Below are 24,629 nucleotides of genomic sequence, written 5' to 3'. Positions count from 1 at the left end.
GAAATCAAAGCTCCTCTCTACACTTACCTTAGGACCAAAGGTTTTTAACAAATGCATGCTAAACTACATTCAGCTGCTATTTGTGCTGATTTTTTGGCTTTTAACGAGAGAGATAATGAAACTGACATTTCGAACTTGCAGAGAATAAACCCCATTCGATGGCTAATTGCACTCAAATGACTGGCTTAATTAGGCAGCATGTCCTTATGTCTGGTCATCACTGGACCGTTGTCTGGGGTTAGAGGTGAGAAGCGAACAGACAGCTCTCTTCCTCCTGCTCTACATCTAACGAGCTGATATTCTGCAAATTTTGTGCAATAAGCTCCTTTACAGCCAGTCAATGTTCTTATGACATAAAGCTTCTCTAAACACCTATTTATCTGCACTGCAAGACCTGTCAGTGTGTTGCAAACTCATTGATTGCATAATAACTGAGTGTGTCTGTGGCATAATGGCCAACTAGCTTAATCATTCTTACTAAACCATCATTTATATAGCCTGTCCCTTGTTAAATATAATCAATACCATCATTTATGCAATGCAAAAGAGCAAACAATCATGCCTCATGCACACTAATGATATACAAGTGCAAATCTGTCTAACAACACCAATTTAGTCTATATCATTGTTAATAAAAGAAGTGTATTTAGGCTTTTATTCATTATTTTTTGTGCAATGTCTCTTTGTTCATTTGAATATATATATATATCAGTGGCGTGCAGTGGTGCTCTGAAATGAGGAGGCACTTTTTTTTTATGAATCATTGTAAATTCATGTGCATTACTCTTAAAGTTGACAAATCTTCCTTGTTAAATGAACATTACTTTACAGTACATCAAAAAAAAAAAAAAAAGAAACCAAATACAACTCTATTTTGTAATTTTACATTAACAATGTAATGTTCTATTTATCAAAACCAAGTCAATCTCATCAAGCATCAAGTGTTTTAAGCATTTCTACATTCATTCCAAAATAATAACTAAAGGCAATAATAATTTAAACAATATATTTTATTTGTTTATTGCGGTTTTTCTTTTTAATTGTCAACCTAGAATATTTTGGATCATCAGTCATGCTCCGTAAACACCGTCTGTCACAGACACGAATTGTATTTTTAATTTCACCAAGCTGATTGCACTAAAAAACCCTGCAGTCATCATGCTTTCAGTCCATTTAATTTGATTTTGACGTAACATAAAGTAGTGATATATCTAACTGGGTGATCTGTTTACTTACTTTTCAATTAGTCTTCCGATTGACGCCATCATTTGTTCAGTCAAACCTACGCGCGGAACGCGCACGTCAACAAGAGGCGGGATTTATCGCACAAACCAATCATATCCAATCATAACCAATTACATCCAATCATAGCGCGATGGAGACATTGCCTCCTCTCACGTGACTTTCCCCCATTCATTCTCAATTACCCCCCACAAAACCCACCGCACGCCGGGGTTCTGATGATTTTCTATAGATTCCTATGCGAGGAAAGGGAGGCATGACTCCTCTGTGTAACTTTACCTGCGGGTGTCGCTGTTGGGCAGTGTTCCTTAAGAAATACGCGTGACTTGCGCTCTTTTTAATGTCATAATTTGTAATATTTGTGTTGTTTTATATGTAATATGGATTATTTTCTCATCCTATTTTTTTGAGGAGGCACTGCCTCCCTTGCCTACTCGGAGGAAACGCCCCTGATATATTATATTATATATATATATACACAGCTTCATTATAATTCAGTCTTGAGCATTTCTGTTGTCAATAACCTCTATTTTTGTTATTGTGGAATCATTCTGACACAGACAATAACAATATGTCATGCAGGGCTTTAAAATACAAGCAACTTCTGATAAAAAATGTGTGTCCAGGCTGAGTAAATACAGAAAAAAATTGATGAGCCTCCGCATAGTGATTCAAATATGTGCGTCATTGTGAAAATCATCACACAGCTTGAGAGGGCTTGAGGCTTGCACAAAAACACTAGGCTGGGTGTGTGTCATTTCAGACACACCTAACAGATGTGCCCAGGCCCGGATTAAGAACACATTGGGCCCTGGGGCTATAGCAACACTAAGGGCCCCCTTTCATATGATTGACATGCCACAGTGTCTTGTACCACAAGAATTTTTTTTTTAATTATTATTATTTTTATATTTTTTAAAAATTTCATTTTATCAAATCATTTTATATAAGCACACTAAATATTCCATGCTATTTAACATATTTTAAAATATATTTAACATATAAAATATTTAGCATATTTTAAAATTGTATTGCCTATATTGCTGACACAATAATTCTTTCCTCTGATTAACACAAAATAAACTATTTTGAAGAATGTGGGTAACCAAACAGTTGATGGTCCCCAGTGATTTCCACATTATATTTTTTTTTTTCCTACTATGGAAATGAATGGGGACCAGCAACTGTTTGGTTACCCACATTCTTTAAAATATTTTCTTTTGTGTTCAACAGAAGAAAGAAACTCATTCAGGTTTAAAACAACTTGAAAGTGAGTATGTGATGACAGGATTTTAATTTTTGGGGTGAACTATCCCTTTAAGGACAAGGGTCCGCATGCTAACTATTAGGATGCTGTCACTTTAAGACCTGCACGCGTCCGATTTTCTCAACTCACTTCAGACATAACCAACTGTGTTTATGTAAACCTTTTGTGTATTTGACAGTATTATAGCGCAATCAGACGCGAAAGATGAAGTCCAGTAGTCAGGTGCTGTTTGACAGGCTTAAGTGTGTGTGCACGCTTCGGGTGTATGGGGTTGGGGTCAGAAAAAGCGCATCTCAGAACAGCACACGAATGACAGGTTTAACTGGCTTTTAAAGCACATGCAAATAAAGAACTTGTGATTGCGAATAAGTGCAGTGTCCCGTGAGTAACTCTACCGCTGTGTTAACGTGTGATGTGAATGTGTCGAGGTCGAGATGTACGGATGCGGCACCAGAACTGCAACTGATAAAATGTACTTCAAAGGCAGATAGTGGAGACAAGTCACACGACATTGGTGTTCGTCAAAAAAACAGTAGGAAAGTTAATTCGGGGTTTTTACACGGGTGATGATGATGAGAGAAAAACAATGACATTCTGAATTCAAACGGCAATAAAATCAACCGACTCGTCCCTGTAAATGTTGAAAACACCTTACGTTTTAATGAGAAACAATTACTATCCGAATAGGGCTTAACTCGTAATAAAAATAATAACTTGATGCAGCTGCTATCTCAGCTTTTTCAACGTGTAAAGCACGCAGATCGGCGACGGTGTCGGTGGGTGAAGATAATTGTGAGCTGCCGCTGCACGCGGGGTCTTCCACTGGCTCGGATGTTTTATGTGAACCGAAGCAGTTAGTTTTGTAATTTTTGCTGTAAGATTAGCATCCCTTTTCTCCCTTTCAAGCTTATTTTTCATTTTTTGCGCAACACTATCACTTTTTTAATCATTTTGAACACCAGCGAGGCTGAACAAGCAATAAAGGCCAATTTTCTAGTCTACATGCGATGCGATAGTATAATGCAAAGAGGCGTTTCCCGGTGTCATGTCGCGAATTGTAAAGTGATTTTGATTGGACAGTGATTTATCAGTCAGGCACATTTTCCAATCATTTTTTCTTGTTATTTATTAGACACAAATCAACCACCTTTGACTTGTCAATCTCATTTCCTCCAGCCAATCACGGGCCCCCTCTACCCGCGGGCCCTGGGGCTTCAGCCCCACCTAGCCCTTATGTTAATCCGGCCCTGGATGTGCCATCAGGTCAGATTGTTTTCACAGGATGTTCATTGACTGAGAGTGTTGGATTGAAATTGAGAGCTATTTATTTGCCACGTTTCGCTGTGTGTGAATTGGGATGCTTTTGTGTTATAGACTTGCTCGAATGCAAAAAACAACAACAATAATAGTCTGTTTGTACAAATAACAGTAGCTTATATGTGTAGGGAAAACTACAGGCAGTAATGTAGTGAGTGTAATTATGTAAACAAAGCTTTGACGTATGAGTAAAACTGATATTGTGCAAGCTGTGCTAGACAGGCAAAACCTACTGGGTATCATAATGAAAACTACAGCTTGTGTGTGAACTAAATAATATGTGAAACAAGATATCAATGCATACTATTCAACATAAAGATCAAGATATAGTGTTTTTTTTCTTTCTGGGAATCTTCTATTGTAGTAACATGTCCTTTCACACCTAAATGAGATTCACAACCCATAATTTGGCTTTTGTGAATAAGTATCAGGGTTATTAACTAAAACTAAAACCATTAAAAACCATAAATGAAATAAACATGAACTGAAATAAAATAAAATATTAAAATATTTTATAAAATATATTTGATTTCAGCTAGATGCCAAGGCAACATTTCTTATTTTTGTTTAGTTTAATTTGAAGTACTTAAATAACTTAAATAAAATAAACTCAAACTAAAAACTAAAATTTAAAGGATTAGTTCACCCCATAATTTAATCACCCTCAAGCCATCCTATGGGTGTATATGACTTTCTTCTTTCAGACGAATACAGAGTTATATTAATAATCACCCTGATGTTCCCAAGCTTTATAATGGCAGTGAAGAAAGTGCATCCATCCATCATAAACGTACTCCACACAGCTCCGGGGCTTAAATAAAGGCCTTCTGAAGCGACGCAATGCATTTGTGTAAGAAAAATATCCTTATTTAACACTTTATAAATTAAAATAAAGCACCATGACTGCTATTCGTATTCAACTTACAAAGAAAGTTTAATGTCTCTCGCAGATCAAAATGCTTACACTACATCCTACGCCTTCCCTATTCAACTTACAAAAAAGCGTAACTGACGCAACATCTGTTTCACTTTTTCCGTAAGTTGAATACAGAAGGCAGTCTGGAAGCTATATATTTGACTATAAAAATTGTTAAATATGGATATTTTTCTTACACAAACACATCGCTTTATTTAAGCCCCGGAGCCGTGTGGAGTATGTTTATGATGGATGGATGTTCTTTTTTGAGCTTCAAACAGGTGGTTTCCATTCACTGCCATTATAAAGCTTTGGAGCGCATCAAGGTGATTATTAATATAACTCCAATTGTATTCGTCTGAAAGAAAAAAGTCATATACACCTATAGGATGGCTTAAGGGTAAGTAAATTATGGGGTAATTTTCATTTTAACTAATCCTAAAACTATAGACATTTAAAAAATCGAAACTAATAAAATTTTACAAAACAAACAGAACAAAATTACCAAATTAAGAAAATAATATAGTATATCACTGATACTAATAATACTGATAGCTATTGTCAACATGGCTTAATGTTATTACTTAATGTTATTGTGATAGTGTGAAGTTATGACTATTGCAGAAATAATGTTATGAAATTATAAATCGAAACACTGCATTCATAATATATATGATATAAATATGGAATTATTAAAATATAAAATTATTAAATATAAATGTACAAATTATAAAAACATTCTTTAATATTATAAAATAATCCTGATACTGGGGACAGACTGGTATTTTAGTTTCAGTTAAGTTAATTTGGTTATTATGTGTCACTGCATATTTACGGAAGAGGATTAGGGCCAAGCAATAATAAAAAAATAGAACCATCTCGAGATTAAAGTTGTTAAATTTCGATAAAAAACTCGTTAAATTTCAAGAAAAAAGTCAAGATAAAATGTTGAGAATAAACTCATTAAATTACGAGAAAAAACTCGTTACATTTAAAAAAAATGGAGATAAAATGTTGAGAATAAAGTAATTAAATTACGAGAAAAAAGTCGTTAAATTGCGAGAACAAATTTGTTAAATTATGAAAAAAAGTCGTTAAATTTCGAGAAAAAAGTCGAGATAAAATGTTGAGAATAAACTCGTTAAATTATGAGAAAAAAGTCATTAAATTACGAGAAAAAAGTCGTTAAATTACAAGAACAAATTAGTTAAATTATGAACAAAAGTCGTTACATTTCGAGAAAAAAGTCGAGATAAAATGTTGAGAATAAACTCGTTAAATTATGAGAAAAAAGTCATTAAATTACGAAAAAAGTTGAGATAAAATGTTGAGAATAAAGTCATTAAGTTATGAGAAAAAAGTTGTTAAATTACGAGAACAAATTCGTTAAATTATGAGAAAAAAAGTCTTTAAATTTCGAGAAAAAAGTCGAGATAAAATGTTGCGAATAAAGACATTAAATTATGAGAATAAAGTCATTAAATAATGAGAAAAAAGTCATCATTTAACAAATTTGTTCTTGTAATTTAACGACTTTTTCTCAAAATTTAATGATTTTTTTCTCAAAATTTAATTAAACTTTTAAATCAACTTTTATTATTGCTTGGCCCTAATCCTCTTCCGTACATATTAGCGCTATAATTCGGATCTACTTATATATACCTTTAGAAACTGCTTACTGAGAATACTGAAGCTAGTCTTGTTAAACATGTTTCATCATGGCTAACAATTAGCAATTAGGCTAATTACTGTTGTGCTTTGTGTGCTATGGCTAAAAGGTTTTTAACCACAGTAGGAGTATAAAATAACAGCACATCATTCACTCACAACTTAGCATTGTGAGGCAGTATTGTACTTTCAAGACTTTAAATACAGTTAACAAGATTAAATAAGGATTCACTTGCAGCAGGAAGGATCATGGTTTGTGCCGATCAATATGTATTGTTTAGTGATTTAAATTAAATCAGTTTCAATTTAAATGTGGCTATTGATGTAAAATCTGGGTCCTAAAACCCCCCCAACTAAGATCACTCTCCAAACAGTACATCCTTGACATCCCTGAGGACTTCATGACTCAGTGAATATGTTCTCCAGAAGGCGTCATCTCCCTCTGAAAGATCACTTCAAAGAACAACAGTAATTCTCTAAAGAGACAGCTGACTTCCTGTGAGAAATACATCAAGAACATCGGCATAAGTCTCATAGTGTACTCACTTTGCTATCCACAATGCATCTGCTATCACAAAAACACCTCATTTTGTCCCAGTTTTAACTGCTATTTCCACCATACGGTTCTGTTGTGAAGGCAGACAATGGTGAAATATTAATATCAGTAACATCAAACCTGACAATACAGACTGCCCACACAGCGTTTTCTTTTGGAGAGTTATAGGCTCATCACCAGAATAATAATGGAGCAGGGAGGCAGGGTGAAGCTCTGTACACTGGCCCTTTGCCCTCCCACTCATTAAGCCAGGGGAAATGGAGGCTCTCTTTACACTCCACAGCACTCAGTGTAAACAGTGACCTGTCTCACTGACTACTGTAATCATGGAGAAAGGCTGAATTCAAAGCAAGAGTTTCTGGCCATTTCAGAGAAACTCCACTAAAATATAACCACTTATGAAACTGTGACAAGAAAATGGAAGACTGCTTTGTTTCTCCACACATATTTTACATCATATTTTCCCCCCCATGAAAGTTTCAGTGCACTTACTACTGATACAGTAAACTGTTGACATCAGAGGTTAGATGATCTGGTACAGTGGTGATGACCCATGAATCTGGCCATTTGGGGTTTGAACCTGAAACTTCTGGATTTAAAGATCGTACAATGACGCTGCTTCACTACCATAGTACAATACATCCTCAACAAATCAACTAGCTAGTCACAACTGTTTCCCAAAACCGTATTGTCGCAAACCTGTCATTCAACCACGTTGGTGAACAATGTCACGCAGGTGGTGGAGTAATAACTTCTTTAAATGAATCTGTTTGAGATCTAATTAGTGCTAGATTTTCAGCTATAAATTATGCAATTTTAAAAACTAATTCAGGGGACCTTTAGTCATTACTTAAATATATTATATATTGTTGTGAAATAAAAGATCAAGTTCTGAAATGCTGTTAGACTTTTTACTTGTAATTGTTATTTTATTGAGCTTGGATCACACACATATTATGCATATTGATTTGATATATTATCATGACTTGTCATAGTTTAACATTTTCAGTTAATCAAAAATGTATTTAATTTTAAGTTCTGTTAATGTAAAATACAATCTGATGACATGTAAACGTGTTTCATTGTTTTGAGTTGTATGAACACTTCTTTTAATTTAGACGAACTTAAGTTAAGTGAAACTGGGCTGGGATTTATATTTCCCATCATGCTTTGCCCATGGCACTTGAAAGGGAGAGTAAATGCTAAAATTAAGTGTTATATAATGTTTTTTGCACAAGATTAATGGTAAGGGAGATTTAGCAGTAATTAGTGTTTTGTTATGCTAATTTAGAAGAGTTTCTGTTAATGTGGGTTTTTGGAGATTTACCATCATGGTGACAAGCGGTGCTTGGTAAGTTCATGTTACAAATATGTTTTATTGTGTCCAAAAAGCGTCTTCACCTTACTTAAAACATTATGTTGGATCAACTTAAATAGTTGCATTCATGTTGACCATTTTTAAGTTCATGTTACTTAGAAATGTGTTTTTATTGTGGCAAAAAACGTCTTCACCTTACTTAAAACATTATGTTGGATCAACTCAAAATATTGCTTTGAATTAATGTAATTTTCCCAATTAGCTGTGGAAAACGTTAACATATTTTTTTTTGTTGTTGAACCAGTGTTTTATTTTTTAGAGTGTGGACATGACATCTGAGGACTACTTCTTGTTTTTCTCCATTATTTTGCTTTATTTCCAGATTCAGTCATTCACTAGAGAACATACGCACATGCGCACTCTTCAAACTGGGTGCTTAAAATCACTTGACAAACTAAAATATGTAAATGACATTTGTATATATTCGAAATAAAAGATATACATTGTACTTAATGTCAACTTGCTTATTTTGCTCAAAAAATAAAAACAAGAAACTATTCTTCTAACTACTCAACCACACAAGTTTGCGATGCAGTTTGTGAATGTTTATTTGAACGATGGTTTCGGGAAACACCAAATCATTGAACTATGTAAGTAACGACGAAACTTGTGATGGCACCCACGATTATAACTGATAAGCTACACAGTAAGCTTATATTTATAAACTATACCCACAGTAAAGCAGCTCTATGTTCAGCAAACCCTTTTATTATCACATTCTTTTTTTTCACAGGGTATGAGGTGACTGAGTAGATTTTTTAAAAATTAAAAACACTCTTTATGTTTCATAATAGGATGTCATGTCAGGATCCCCAAAATTTTGTAATTGCAAGCAAGTTTTTTGCTCCCCGTCTCACACTCTTGCATCTTTTTGGCCAGTTTCTTTCTATTCCTATCTATTGATTGCCTATATGTCTGTTATGTATTTCATGTGCAGTAGGCACTGGGTTCATTCGGTTCTTGCTATTTTTTCTGCAGTTACGTTTATGAACAGTGTCTCCTCCATCTCTTTCTTCTTAAAATGGTCTGATGGCTGCTCATCTTCCTGTTATAACCCTGGCTCTTGGGAAGCAAGATAAAGGACACAAAGACTGCAATTGCCAGTCAAAATAAGATGCATTGATTTATAAAAGAAAAGAGGATTATGGTGCACTATAAAAAAGAATTGTTGGTTTAACTTAAAAAAAGTAAGTTAACTTAGTTTATTTAAATTAAAAAACTGAGTTAATACAATGGTGATTGGTTTAATTAACAGAAAACTCAATATATTATGTCATCTGAAATACATTAATTATCTAAGTTTAAATATCTAAATTTAACAAGTTATGAAATAAAATATCTAGCTTCCGCCAGACCGCCTTGCGTATTCTACTTACGAATAAACTTATGAAAAAATTAACTGACACTTTCTTTGTAACTTTAATACAGAAGACTAGATATTTTTACTTCATAACAGTGTTAATTTCGTTGACGAATAATTTTCGGTATAACTTTCGTCAACAACATTTTTTCATGGACGAAAACGAGACGATGACTAAAAAAACAAACAAACAAAAAAAGCATTTTTGAATGACTAAAACTATGACTTAAATCTACTCTAATTTTCGTCAACGAATAAAAACGAGTTGAAAATGATAGAGAGGGACGATTTGGGAAGATATCCATTCAGGACTGCTGTCCTGTGTGGAAGATGCGACATTTGAAGTGTAAAGTGCTCAACAGGCTCACGCAGCAGCACTTCAGACTTCTTCGTAATCAATGAATAGCGCACATTTATAACAAGCGATTGCTTATAAGCTAATGTTGATGAATTATGACAATGTTTACCACACAATGTTTAAATGGTTGTATGTTTTAGACGGTTGAAAGAATGCATATTTTATCTCCCTCATCTGAACTTAAATGAGCAAGCTGCTACTGCTACAGGCTACATTTCAGAATAAGAGTCACTGTGTATTTCGGAATGGTTTATAATTATTATATTTTCCTGGTCATTATTGTTATTTTGTTTACACAGTAAACTGTATTTCATTTAATTTAACTTCTATTTAATTCATAGTGAACTACTGTATCTTCTGTCACAGGAAGGATATTATTTGACACATTCTATATATTTTACAGGTATAAGGGTTATAATAGTAAATTAAATTAGATTTTAGATGACTAAATCTACTGTAGAGATTCAGAGCTTCAGAAGGCCTTTATTAACCCTTTATTAATAAAAAAGTTAATACAGTGAATGTGATTGGTTTAATTAACAGAAACTCAAAATATAATGTTATCTGATCTACATTAATTATCTAAGTTGATTTGACAAAAGAAAAATATTATGATAACAAATCATGAAAATATTTTTTACAGCATGGTGGTGGTAAGCATTGCTACTGCAGGAACAGACATAACCGGAATAAATAAAAAGCAAAATTACAAAACTTAGCCATATATCACAACTTGCCTTATTTTACTGTTTTACACTCATTTCATCAGTTGTTTTGTATTTGTAGCAAATGCTTCTAATCCATGTTGACCTCTTTAAATTCTACAAACTCCTAAACTGTGCTTTATATAAACACTACCATTCAAAAGTTTGAGGTTGTTTTTTTAATCTCTACATTTTTTTTACATAAAAAAGCACACTAATACTCACAAGGCTTTTTTTTTATCAGAAATGCAGTAAAAATAGTCATATTTTGAAATATTATTCTAATATAAACTATTTTAATATGTCATGTTGTCAATGTTGAAAAAAGTTGTGCTGCTAAATATTTTTTTTTGTGATATTTCTTTAGAAGGAATTTTTGATGAATAAAAAGTTCAAATGAACATCATTTATTTGAATGTGAAATCTTTTGTAACATTATAAATCGATCAATTTAATGCATCCTTGCTGAATAAATGTATTATAATTTCTAACTTTCAACATATAGCTTTTGAATAGTAAAAACGAAATCAAAATGAGACATTTTAAAAAAATGTAACTAGATCTTTACAGTTTCTTAAGGAGAAGTGAGTAGTGTTTTCCATGCAAAACTCGCCCCCACAATGCTAGGGGATCTTTGCCAGGGATTGATGATGATATAATTAATTTATCCCAAGCTGAAGTGTGTTAGGCCAAATGGGGCTCTATATAAACAAACTAAATGGTGCTGTTTTGTGAAATCCCTTGCTTGAAGGATAGTTTATTTGAAAGAGAGACAAGGACATTGAACTAGTTTGTCATGACTTACACAGTGTTGTTTTCATGTGTTCGTTTCAAGTTGTAGATGAAGGTCTGTATACGATTTTAAGCCAAAGATAAACTTAATTTTGAAAAATGGGAGCAGGCTCTTATTTGATTCTCATATTGATTCATATTGGACTTTATTTCATCCCTTTGCGGTTATTTGTAAAATATACATTTCCATTAGCATTCCATAAAGACTTGTACTGAACTGCAATAAGAGTACAGCAGTGACAAATACTTTCTTCTATGGCTGAATTGGCACAACTTAGTTTGGAAAAGCTTGTAAATATTGACAGATGCTTACAGTGTCACAGCTGCAGACTATGGCTGGTGCTGTTAGTGTGCACTTGTGTTTGCCTCACGGACTCTGTGATGGGAATCTAACCAGACAGACGGCAAAAGCACCCAGTGCAGTTCTGTCACGATGAGGAACGACTGCACACATCTGAACAAGCCTGAATTCATGTTGTGCCCAGAGAAAAAAACAACACCTTTAACTCAAACCCACCTGCGCCTGTTATCCCCAATACCGTCATCAATCTGTCTCAACACCGTTCCAAAACTACATCCTCACTGATGTAAACATGTGTGGCATGCAGTTCCTCAGTATGCTTACCAGAAATATTGAGACGTCTTTAAAGATACACTATATAACTTTTGGTACTCTGGGGGTTTAAAAAAAAAAAACTAATTCATTTTGCAGAAGAACATATTGTTTTGTTTGTGCTTCGGCTCTGCGTTACTGTGCGAATGAATATGGTTATCCTACTGCTCATAACACTTTCACTTCTAGGTCAGTCAGTGTACCATGATGTACCAGTTAAGATGGAAAGGATCTTAGACATTACTGTAGCTTTGCTCATTAATAGACACAGTGAATTCCTTGAAAATACATTCCATCACAATGATACAACAGCCATAATGAAATGACCCTTTACAATAGATAATGCTTATTTATCTGTTCAATAAAATACCTTACTCACCTATTGAGTAATAAAATGCCATCTCTGCATTGCTTTTACAACATTTAAAATCCCTTGATCTCCAAAACGGCAAGCCATTTTTATTACGAGCTGTCGCATTCTCTTTTTGCCAGCACACTCCTCTGTATTATTATTTTTATTTTTAAATGGGTAGTTCTTTGGAGGTTCGAGATTTAGCGGCTCCATGTCAACCTTTCTCACTCATTGTGACAACTAACCTATTCCCACACTTTACACACATTAAGGTAGCCGAAACAACTTTTCTTTATTTATAGACCATTTTCGCATTTCCGGGTTTCTCAGAAGCAGAAGTCGTCATAGTTGGGTAAGAGAATAGAGTGCCCCAGGGATGACGCGTTTTTGTAGGCAAAACCCGGAAGTGAGTTAGCATTTTAGGACTTCCGGTTCCAACGCCGTCAAGTCTATGGGTTTTTTGAATGGGTTTTTGCTAAATCGCAGAAAATAAGCTCTGTGTTTAACAAAGGGTTATGACACTTACACGTTTTGTCTATCAAGATAATCTTTACAAGTTAACACAACATTTATAGATTTTGAAGCCTAAATAAAGTCGTCAGATATAAAAAGCTAACAGTAGGCTATAAACGGACTACAAAACACCATGGTCGCGGATCAACGTCGTCACCACCAAGCGTCCTCAAACTGTATTTTAAAAACAACTCTATTTAAAAACATGCTCGCTGATTATGATCTGTGCTGTTATGAATACTTTTCCACTTTTTCATGAGAAACGCTGTCCAAATGTCCCGTTTTTAATGATGACGTCTGAAGTCCCCGCCAAAGGAAGTAGTCCCTTTTAGCAATTTGTTAGCAACCGCCGATTTTAAGACACAGTAAAAGTTTAAAAACTCACAAGTTGGTTATATCTTGTGTGTTTTATGTCATAGATCAAAACGTGAAAGTATTTAGAGGCTTTGTTAACCACTGACCTTATTTCAGGCGATTTAGCAAAAACCCATTCAAAAAACCCATAGACTTGACGGCGTTGGAACCGGAAGTCCTATGAAATAAGGTCTGTGGTTAACAAAGCCTCTAAATATTTTCACGTTTTGATCTATGACATAAAACACACCAGTTATAACCCGCTTGTGATTTTTTTAAACCTTCATTGCGTCTTAAAAACGGCGGTTGCTAACATTGGACTACTTCCTTTGGCGGGGACTTAAGACGTCATCATGACAAACAGGACATTTGGACAGCATTTCTCATGAAAAAGTGGATAAGTATTCATATACAGCGCAGATCATAATCAGAAAGGATGTTTTTAAATAAAGTTTGAGGAAGCTTGGTGGTGGTGACGTTGATCCACGACCATGGTGTGCTGTAGTCTGTTTATAGCCTACCTTTATTTAGGCTTCAAAATCTATAAATGTTGTGTTAACTTGTAAAGATTATCTTGATAGGCAAAACGTGTAAGTGTCATAACCCTTTGTTAAACACAGAGCTTATTTTTTTGCAATTTTCCAAAATGGGAAAAATGCATAGGCCTTCGATCGAGGGAACCCATGCGCCGCTAACTTCTGGGTTGGCCTACAAAAACACGTCATCTCTGAGGTACTCTATACATTAAATATATATATTTCTTTATTCTGTTTGCTCAAATAGCAACATAAAAACTCAACAATAGTGTTTTCACAATTTTCAAAAAGTGGAAAAAAAAAAGAGCGATTTTTACTGTCACTTCACCTTCACAGGAGCGTTAACTAGTTTTTTTGTAATTTGATGCAAAGGTATAATACTATAGTGTTATAAACATAAATACTTTTTGTACGTAAAAAAAAAATATAAAAAAAAACTTTACGAATTTACGATATTGATGACCGTTAAAACGCGTCATCACAGTCTGTGAAAAGGGTGGATGAGTGATGTGTGTACACAATTTCCCGCCTGGTCCAAAATATTAGGCTAACATTTATGAGCATACCATTATCAATCAGGGTAAGATAAAAAAACGTTTTGGAAGAAGGGTTGATGATGTGTTGGCTCATTATTTAAATTTTGTTCATTTTAAACAACAAAAAAAATACAGTGTACATTTGACTCTCTAAAATTAAATCAATTTAAAAGAAAAATGACAGAGGATTGGAATATGAATTAGTGTAATTATATATAATTGTCTCTGTGGATGTCAGGTCTGGTGTAATTTTTAAATGACCCTGAATGAAGAGGCATGGAGCTCTGACGTGCTATACCACTTAGCTTTTCAGTGTTAATGCATCGGTTACATCATTACGTGAACGCTTTGGCTTCATAATGGATGTGATTACCTAGATCCTAAATTTTAAGAAAGAACCTAAGTTTATTTTATTTTTCATGTTTGGAAAGCACAATAAATACAACCAAAAAGATGGCTGCAGTGCTGCCAGCATCTAAAAAACAAAAATGCATATTAATTCCCATTAATCTATCAGCATTTCATATTGTGACTCACCTCACAGATGACAGATTGACAGTGTCTTTATTGGAAACATTAATCATTACTAGAGACAAACCACCAGTTCTGGTGCTACAGACAGATCTGCTGGGTAAATGCGTTCAAAAGATTGATGCATTGAGTTTGTTTTAAAGCTACACTTTTAATAAAAATAAAATATAAATAATAAAAAAAGGAAAATCTTTATCTTTAAAAAATGTCTTTACCCAAATACTCTTTTATAAATCTATAACAGTGTTTTTGTTGTAGAGCAGTTAGGCCAACATAGTCTCATGGCATGAGAGGACCTTCATGCTTTTTTTCTTTTTTCTTTTTCCCTTTAAAAAATTTTACATTATTGTACCATTCACATTGGAGTTTGAAACATACTTAATGCACATCATTCATTTCATGATCTGGGGTTCTTGTATTTTTAATTCCTTTTTTATAATAATTCCTCAGAATTATATAACTTAGCCTTGCACTGTTATACTGCTTAAAAATAATAACCTCTCTCTTAATATTTAATAAAGACTAAAGCGAGTGATGTTGGGAGCTCTGGTTCAAGGTGTAATCAAAGTAGAGCGTGAAATAAACACTTTAAAATAATTTATTTCAAAAGACATCTACATTGATTGACAGATTAACATGATAACTATATAAAATATGTACATGAAGCACCACTTGCCAAAACGGCACAATTGCCCGTCTAAGAAGCACACTAAAGAAACAGAAAAACAATGACGACATAGCCTTCAGATGTGTTGATTTGGGAAGTAGAAGCTTTATATGCTGGACTAAGGAATCCACATGTGCAGCTCACTGGTACATTATTGGTGCTTATGTGCAGATTGAGGCAGATTAAAGTTGGTCAGTGCCACCTCACATTAAGACAGGCAGCAGCTGGACTGTTTGGAAACTCCCCCCTGTGGATTGCAAAGACAATGAAAAAACTATTAGAGATCAAGTATTTAATCACTTTAGTAGTATCTCTCACAGACAAAATAACAAAACCTGGTTGATGGTGACCAGCATGCAGCTTATGACAAATGCCTTTTAAATGAGGTTTGGCTGGTTAGCACCTGCAGGTGATATCGTAACTTATGGAAGCTTGTTTCCACCATGAAAAAAAAACAAAACAAAACAAAAAAAACGGTAATTGAGACTTTCTCTCTTACAATTCTGACTTTTTTTTTTACTCAGTATTTCAAGATATAAAGTCGGAATTGCCAGTTATAAAGTCGGAATTGCCAGTTATAAAGTCGGAATTGCCAGTTATAAAGTCGGAATTGCCAGTTATAAAGTCGGAATTGCCAGTTATTAAGTCGGAATTGCCAGTGACAAACTCGCAATTCTGACTTTCTTGCAATTTCGAGTTTGTCTAGCAATTCTGACTTTTTCCTCACAATTCCCCCTCACAATTCTGACTTTTTTCAGAATTGTAAGATACACACTCGCAATTGCATGCTATAATGTCCAATTGTGAGGGGGGAAAAAAAGACTGACTGACCTCACAATTCTGACATTTTTTTTTCCCTCAGAATTGCATGATATGAACTCGCAATTCTGAGGAAAAAAAAAACTGTCAGAATTGTGAGTTTATATTTCACCGTTCTGACTTTATAACACTCAATTCTGACTTTATAACTTGCAATTGCAAGTTTAAATCCTGCAATTCTGAGAAAAAAAAAAAAGTCAGAATTGTGAGATAAAAAGTCGCAATTACCTTTTTTATTTTTTTTATTTTTAAATTTAGTGGCGAAAACAAGCTTTCATAGTAACTACACCATACTGGGGGTGAAATATTTTTCCATTGATGACCATTATAAAATGGAGTATTTTGCTTAAATATATTTTTTTTTTTTTGCAAGCAACATAAAATCTGCAAATATTTCATACAGCCACAAATCAGTTAATTTTACCAAGGAGAGATGCATTGAAATTTCAGCAGGCGAAAATGAATTTTAATTTACAGTCAAAAATTATTTGAGGGCTGAAATCATTAACAGAAATGCTATGCTGTTTTCAGTTGATGCCTGAATAAAACTTCACTAAACATTATTTGTAGTGCATCTGTCATCCAGTAGACCCTTTTCACATGTCCAGGTTTCTCGAAAACGGAAGTGAATGAGAGAATACATTAAATATATTTTTTTGTGTCCCCATTTTTTCAAACAGCAAAAGAAAAACTCAGTGTTTTCACAACTTTCAACGGCAGTCAGAAGAGAGAATGATCCCATAGCCGCTCTATTAAAAATGCCCTCACAACAGTGTTAACCTTTTTTTGTAATTTGATGTAAAGGTAATATAATACTAAGTATAATGTTATAAATGTACATACATTTAAAAATAAATAAATAAATAAAAAAAAACTATGGAAGATTTACGATGCTAATGACAGTCTGTGAAAAGGGTCCGTAGGGTATGAGCTTTCAAATTTTGTCAATTCTATAATGAAATTTAAACAAACATAATTTTGTGGCTCTTTCATTTGTTCTGACAGATCGCTGTAGCCGCCTAAGTTTAAGCGGCACATGAACTGATCATGTCTTCCTCTTTACTACTAGTTACAGCACCAAATAAACATGAATGAACATCAGAAAATGTGTTGAAAGAAACAGTAGAACTTCTTGAAATGTATCATGTCTAATGTAATCACTCAGTGTTCCAATAAAACAGCTTGTAAACAATGTTATGTAGTGACACATTTACCTCAGAAAAGACATTCAGTGACCATAGCTAGTTTTTCTAGTTGGCTAGAAAAAAAAAAAAAACTCTAGACAGGAGCATTTTATTAAATACACACAATATTACATATTCATTATGTCTTCATTATTTAATGTATAAATAAATATTTTTTGAATAATCTTGTTTGAATAAATCTGTCATGAAAACAAGTTTATTACAGTCACTGTTTAAATGATTAATATTTCAACAATGAATTACAGTAGAAACAATTATATTATTAAAAGGTTTACATAAAAACTGCCTTATGTGCAATTTAAATGTTTACTTGCAACAACTTTTATTTTAGTGTTGATTAAATAAGTAAGTGTGATTAATTAACTGTTGAATAAATAATTGGTTCTCTTTCATTTCGGTTTGGGTGGAGTTTTTTTGGTGAAGAATCCATTTAGGTGCATCACTATTAACAAGAGAACATCTAAACAACTATCATGCAAAGTGTTTATTCAATTTCAAGTTTTAAAGTGCACTTCAAACCCAGGCCTGTTCGGTTGCATCCAATAAACGTTTAATTAAAAGTAACATATAACAACTGGGAAAAATAATTATAATTGATGGACCAAACACACTTTCGTGTTTATTTAATAAACTCTCTCTAAATAGTACAATGTTATTGCATTCCCAGATGCAGCCCAGATGTTACCGCTCAATCATTTTCAATATGTCAGATGTTGATACTTCATAATCTTTAGCTACATACATTAAAAAATACTAACCATTTCAGTATTTTTCAGTATGCCCAGCAACCAAAAGATCAGACATAAACAAAGGTGCCACTTGGGCTATGTACCTAGATGAGGTCCTTTTAGCATAGCATGCTACTGACTGTTAAGTTTTCTGGCTACCTGTCTCTGCTGCTGTCGCCTGTATTCTTCTTCACTAGCAGCGAGAGCCTGAGCCATGGCCAGATCCTCCTGCTCCTGAGGACTGAAATGCACACAGTCAGTTATCATCATGGATTTCAGATTACAATGTTACAGTAAATTAGTAAAAATAAATAAATAAATAAAAATAAATAGATAATAATAATAATAATAAATATTTTTTCAACTTCACTGCTGGCAAAACGGGCTTTCCATAAAACTTGGATGCCTGAAAATTGAAATCGGTGCAACCCAACTACAGAAAACAAGAAAAAAGGCTATCGTCTTCCCTTTTGCCAAATAGGTAGGAGAACTTCAACACCCATAATGTTGCTGTTACCAGAGTCACATACCATCTTGCTTTAGTAGGAAATACTTCTTGGCAAACTTTTAGTCTTAATTGGTGTCGAATTGTATTGTTCCCACATGCAAGAATTCAAAGAGTAAATATTTAGCGGGAGTGAGTTACTTTAGGTTTCCAGTAAAGGATCCAGCCTGTTGTAGGCAGTGGCTAAAGGCTGCAAAGAATGGTAAATATGGAAAGAACGCTGTGATGGAAAATCTGAAAAACCTGTTTGTAGTCAACATTTCAAACTGGATGACTACAAATACAGAGTTTTATGCCAAACGGAAGGGGAAAACTGAAAGAAACTGCAATTCTGTCAGTTCCGCCCAACTCCCCCGAAGCAAAACGCCATTGTTTACAGGAAAAAGCCAATTCACACAGCACTTACAGACGCTGATAGACAGCAACAGACACTTCGTTGGGTTTTGTTGGATCAGTGTGTTACCCCCTGTCGGAGTCGGGGGTTTTCACCAATTGAACATGCTGAGTCTGATTTAGAATGTCTAAAAAGTGTCATGCTGTAATCTGGAGACTGTCACCGTTGGTCTGCGTCTGTCAGTGCAGTTTGAATTGGCCTTCAGAAAGCTGTTACCATTTTTACCATTATGCTGTTTAAAGAACAGACAAAGTTTAATACAAAACAAACCTACTCTTATAAATAACTGTTCTGTAAATAACCCACCGTCGATCCGACTGTCCGTGGGCGAGGATATAAAAATGCGCAACTATAATCTGCAGTTTTAACGAAAGCCCTGGCGCTGTCAATAGTCTTTCTGCTTTCATAATTGTTCAAATGTATTGATCTAGCCACATTGCCACAATCTCATAAACGTTCCATAACCGTTAAAAGAACCAAATGTAATAAAAAAGAAATTCCAGTATGTTTTTTTTTTTTTTTTAAATGGATTCATTTAATTAACTGTTTACAATAATATTTTTAAAAGCCTTGAGGGTTTATTGTTAGGCCAGAAGAGGTCAGAAATACCTTAGAGTTGGCTGGCTTGTTCGAGCAGATTCAGCCAGTGACATTTCTAATGCTCTCTGGAGGGCTTGCTCCTCCGTCTGTGAAATAAAACACAACAACTCATGGTTCAAAGACAGTCAAACATAGTTTACAATGTTTTTAAAAGCCTATCTCAAAATGAGCAACGCACCAGCCCGCCTTGATATGACACTGATGAGGGAATTACATTCTGTGCTGTGGGAGACACCATGGGAGGAGATGCAGGCGATGTCCTTAGTGCACTGAGGGACAAAAGACAGTAATTAGTACCTGAGAAAACACTCAAAATGAATTACTGTTTAAACGTTTTGGATCAGTACGATTTTTTTTTTTTTCAATGAAACTAGTTTTTATTGAGCAAGGACATATTAAATTGATCAAAAGTAACAGTAAGTACATTTATAATGTTACAAAAGATTTCAAATAAATTTCAATATATTTCAAATAAATGCTGTTCTTCTGAACTTTCTGTTTATCAAAGAATCCTGAAAAAATGTATCAAGGTTTCCATGCATGAAATAAATGTATTAGAAAATCTAGCATTTTCCATTTGTTTAGTAAAAGTTTGCAGCAGTTTCAATATCTATACAGTCAGATTAAGGCAATATTACACTTTATGCTGTATTTTGGACCTCATGCATGCAGTAGTGTATATTCACTTGACACTTGAGGGCATCGCTTTTTAAAAAAAAATGCTTACCTGCTGCTCTGAGGTCTGGTGTTTCCAGTTACTCCATTAGACATGGACCTAGAGCTCCCTCTAGTGGATGACGCCCCAGCATTACTAGAAGAAGGGGCTTGAGCCCTCAATAAAGCAGCATGCCTAAAAAAAAAACAATAAATAAATAAATAACTCACCATTACTGGTGTACAAAGCCTCCAGAAAGCATAACTTATCAGTATGAAAACTACTGTGCTTACCCTGATTTGGAGACTGGCTTGCTGTCAGTCTTACAGTCATGGTCGAGTGGGTGTCTATGTTTGAGACAGAAGTTCAAGTGGCACTGGTCACATGTCACCCGGATCATTTCCTTCTGCTTACAGCCGCCCTTGGAGCATTTATTTGTAAAGATCTGTGGGGTGAGAAACAATTGGGTCAGTACACATTTTGCAGAGACATACTTTTCTCTCTTCTTGCGTATCGACTACCTTTCGTTTCCTCTGAGCAGGGTCAGATTTGCAGTCTCGGTCTATGTGTTCCCCAACTTTGATGTCTGGCATTTCCCCTCTTCTAATGGGAATGGGGGTGTTGCACAATGGGCATACAGGAACCTGGACATCCTGCTCAAGGAAACAAACATGTATCAGCAACAACCTTTATGTTTTAAGCATTGGTAAAATATACAATGTGGGCAAGATTATTATTCATTAGACACAATTATACACACCTTCTTATATAATGAAGTGCACTTGTGATTTGCATACGTTATGTGGTCCTTGCAGAAAATTTCTTCACAGGCATCACATTTCATAGGAAGAAAATCTATAGTGTACACATAAGACATTATGAAGAGAAAAAAAAAAGGTTAAGCATCGACTAATGCTGAATCACTAAGGGAACAGCAATGTTATAAAACCATCTTAGTGACCTATGGATTTTTCAGTGGGTGGTGGCTGTTATAATGCATGTAAATAATTTATGGCAAATAATATGTACAATAACTGCTGAAATGACATAAATCAGAAAAATCAATTATCTATCAGACAATGTTTTTGCTCAAATTGACCGAATACTGCACAATTAATTGCCCCAGCTGACACACTGGTCTATCACAAGACTAGATTTTGTGGTTATAAAGAAGGTCATAAAAGAGAAAATGCCACACCTAATGTCATTTAATGTATTTGCCATTCACCATGTGATCAGGAAGAGGTAAAACCCACATACAAACATTAATAATTCACATTTAATGGTGGAAACAGCGAGAGTGACTTTTCATAGGCTTAGAAGCATTAGTTAAAACAGGTTTGAAATGATCAGCAAATCCGATATGCCATCATGTGTATGAGTTTTTATTACATGCTCTCCAATTCTGATTGGTCAGTCAATCAGAGTACATCTGATAAAGGCCAATGCCTAAAGCAACACTGTATAACTGAGCGCTCATCCAGAACAACTCAACATTCCTGTTCATTTATTTAATTATTAGGTAGATGGTTGTGTAATAAGCAGGCTAATGATTATTTTCACCCCGTCTGGTTTATTTTGACCAGCAGTTGACCATACATTACTCTTTACAAAACTGTCATGGAGTTACTTTAGAGCGGTACAAGTTTCAACTATTATTGCCAAAGAAAAGGTTAATAATGTACATAATTTTTTGTGCAAAATAAATTATTAAATGAAAAAAGTTTAAAGTCTATTAAAAAAGTCGAAAATACAGTAAAAACAGTAATATATTGAGAACTATAACAATTTAAAATTGTTTGAACAATTTAAAAATGTAATTCATTCCTATGATGACTTTAGTGTCACATGACCCTTCAGAAATCATTCTAATATACTGATTTGCTGCTCAAACATTTCTTGTTATTATCAATATTGAAAACAGTTTTTGCCGTTTTATATTTATATGTAAACCTTCATACATTTTTTTTTCTGGATTCTGGATTTTTCTGGATGAATATAGAGTTCAAAGCAAAATCATTTATTTGAAATAAATATCTTTTGTAACATTATAAATGTCTTTACTTTCATTTTTGATCAATTTAAAAGGTGCAGTATGTAAGATTTATGTCCACTAGAGATCGCTAGAGGTCTATTCAAAACAAAGGCGTAGCTTGATGATGCCAAGTTTGAGTGTGGAATCTTGGGACATGTGGTCTTCACCTCACAACCAGTGGAAAATAATCAGGATAGGACTCAGGAAGAAACCACGTTCATGGATGAGATTATTAACGTTGGATGGCTGGATGGCTTGTGTTGATAAATGGCATGAAATTAATTTTAAAACGTATTGTATGATGGAGAAAATGCTGTATTACCGTTACTGAAAATAAAGCGGCATCTGATTATGCTATATTATCTTCTTCACAAAATAGTGTTTTTCTCTGAGGCATGGTAAAACATGGTACTCACAAAAGATCAAGAAAATTAGATTTAAACAATAAGACTAAACGTGTTGAGCTATATAACAACAATTAGTTTTCTGTCTATAAATATATAAAAACAGTTGTTCCCTTGTCTATTAAAATGTGTAATATATTAAAGCGTCTTTAGTGTTTCCATAGTTTCTACAAAATAAAACCGGAAACCGAGGATAACGCGGGTATGACGCAATTGACAGGCGACTCCTCACACGTCCCGGAGGCTTGGTTAAAATTGCAATTGTCTCACGATTTACAAATATTTGAAAACATTTGAGAAATTGTAAGTACTCAAGTGAACAAAATATGTAACACTGTGCCAGTGGTTTTTGGATATTTTACTGCAAAAATATTACATATTGCACCTTTAATTTGTCCTTGCTGGCCCCAATCATTTGAAATGTGGTGTATATATTACTAAAAAAGAAAATGTATCATTGTTTGAGGCCAGTGAAAATGTTGACAAGCAAAATAACAAGCCTGACCAGGCCTTTCCTGTTGAGGTTGTGTAATGTGAGAGAAAATACATACCGAGACGTTTGCAGCTCTTCTCTGAGCAGTGCTCCCCGAGATCAGGAAACTCCATGGCACAGCGGTGAAAAGCCTTCAGCTAATGGACTGTAAACAGGAAAAAACAACATCACCTCTGACCTACAGTGACCTGTAGTTGTCATTTCAATCAAACAAGCTGTCAGTACAAACATTGTGAATTCACCTAATGATTAAAACAGGCTGCGGAAGGCCTCTCAAGAGTTGAGTTGGTGATCCATCCAGTTTAGCATAATAAGCTAACGCCATTACGTAACTGTTGTGTATCTGGAAGAGGCTTCAGTTTGATCTACTAATGCTGAATCATACAGGACAACTTAGAAACATCTCAATATCACAACTACTACAACTAAAAATACTACAACTCTACTGTTACTTGTTTAGTATAGACAATTTTATGAAGGGGCACAAACACTAAAAGAGCTCTTTTGTTGTTATTAAAATGTGACACGATAAACTAGTCAATAAGTCAACATCATTTAGTTAAAGACCGATCCGGGAAAGGTGAAATAAAACGACTGTTAACAAATCTAAATCCAAATCGCGTGATTTAAATAACAGCTAATTATACAGAAACAAATAATAACTGGTTGTCGTTTGTTTTACGGTAAAAACGTAATATTTTAATCAATGTATTTCAACAGACATGACAGTAAATGTGTAGCTTACCGAAATTGCGCGCAAATCCTCTCCTTTCTAAAGGCTTTCGCTTCGAACAAGCACATCCACTGTGTTTGGGGTTTTTCTACTCGTCTGCGGATTTTTGAGATGTCATCTCTGGAAGTTTGAATCTGGCAGCAACAGGAGATTTTATTTTCAAAATAAAAGTCCTCAATGTTTATATTCGCTGTTCAGCTGTTTATGGCTGTCCTTAAAGTCCTCCTGAAATCAAAAGTTTTTTTTAGCTTTTAGCATTAATATGTTAGTCTTAAGGTTAAAGGGTTAGTTCACCCAAAAATGAAAATAATGTCATGTATTACTCACCATCATGTCGTTCTACACCCGTAAGACCTTCGCTCAGTGAGGCCTCCATAGGGAGCAATGACACTTCCTCT

The 24,629-nt window shown here is 34.4% G+C and overlaps 2 protein-coding genes across 4 annotated transcripts in view; both read right to left on the bottom strand.

Annotated features, from left to right (window-relative positions):
* Positions 1-12,684, bottom strand: part of galr2b (galanin receptor 2b) — a 59,975-nt gene extending 47,291 nt beyond the window's left edge. Inside the window, exon 1 of the mRNA XM_067375973.1 lies at positions 12,551-12,684. The gene's annotated coding sequence lies outside the window, so the exon portion shown is untranslated. The remainder of the gene's footprint in view (positions 1-12,550) is intronic.
* A 2,893-nt stretch (positions 12,685-15,577) lies between these two features.
* Positions 15,578-24,375, bottom strand: zfand2a (zinc finger, AN1-type domain 2A). Of its 3 annotated transcripts, XM_067382463.1 has the most exons (11): positions 24,244-24,347; positions 23,741-23,872; positions 23,557-23,643; positions 21,327-21,421; positions 21,088-21,219; positions 20,860-21,011; positions 20,639-20,761; positions 20,090-20,180; positions 19,921-19,997; positions 18,572-18,653; positions 15,578-15,907 (listed from the first exon to the last, which is right to left on the bottom strand). In XM_067382463.1, exons 3-11 carry the CDS (start codon positions 23,609-23,611, stop codon positions 15,869-15,871), a joined length of 846 nt encoding a protein of 281 aa, XP_067238564.1. In that variant the 5' UTR covers positions 23,612-23,643; positions 23,741-23,872; positions 24,244-24,347; the 3' UTR covers positions 15,578-15,868. The 3 variants fall into 3 exon arrangements, with proteins under 3 accessions (XP_067238564.1, XP_067238563.1, XP_067238565.1); XM_067382462.1 differs by lacking the exon at positions 23,741-23,872 and having other exon boundaries at positions 24,244-24,375; XM_067382464.1 differs by lacking the exons at positions 15,578-15,907; positions 18,572-18,653; positions 19,921-19,997; ... (1 more) ...; positions 20,639-20,761; positions 23,741-23,872 and having other exon boundaries at positions 20,856-21,011; positions 24,244-24,375.
* Between the last annotated feature and the right edge of the window lie 254 nt (positions 24,376-24,629).

This window comes from Chanodichthys erythropterus, chromosome 3 (genome assembly GCF_024489055.1).
Source record: "Chanodichthys erythropterus isolate Z2021 chromosome 3, ASM2448905v1, whole genome shotgun sequence".
NCBI classification, from domain to species: Eukaryota; Metazoa; Chordata; class Actinopteri; order Cypriniformes; family Xenocyprididae; genus Chanodichthys; species Chanodichthys erythropterus.
Note: the sequence above shows the minus strand (reverse complement) of the source record. Positions and strands in the feature narration are given on the sequence as shown.

Coding starts and splice junctions, on each gene's coding strand:
- zfand2a (XM_067382462.1), bottom strand. CDS start 23,611: ATGGAGTTTCCTGATCTCGGGGAGCACTGCTCAGAGAAGAGCTGCAAA. Junction 21,012..21,087: donor CTGCTCAGAGGAAACGAAAG/GTAGTCGATACG, acceptor CTCACCCCACAG/ATCTTTACAAATAAATGCTC. Junction 20,181..20,638: donor ACCAGACCTCAGAGCAGCAG/GTAAGCATTTTT, acceptor TTTGTCCCTCAG/TGCACTAAGGACATCGCCTG.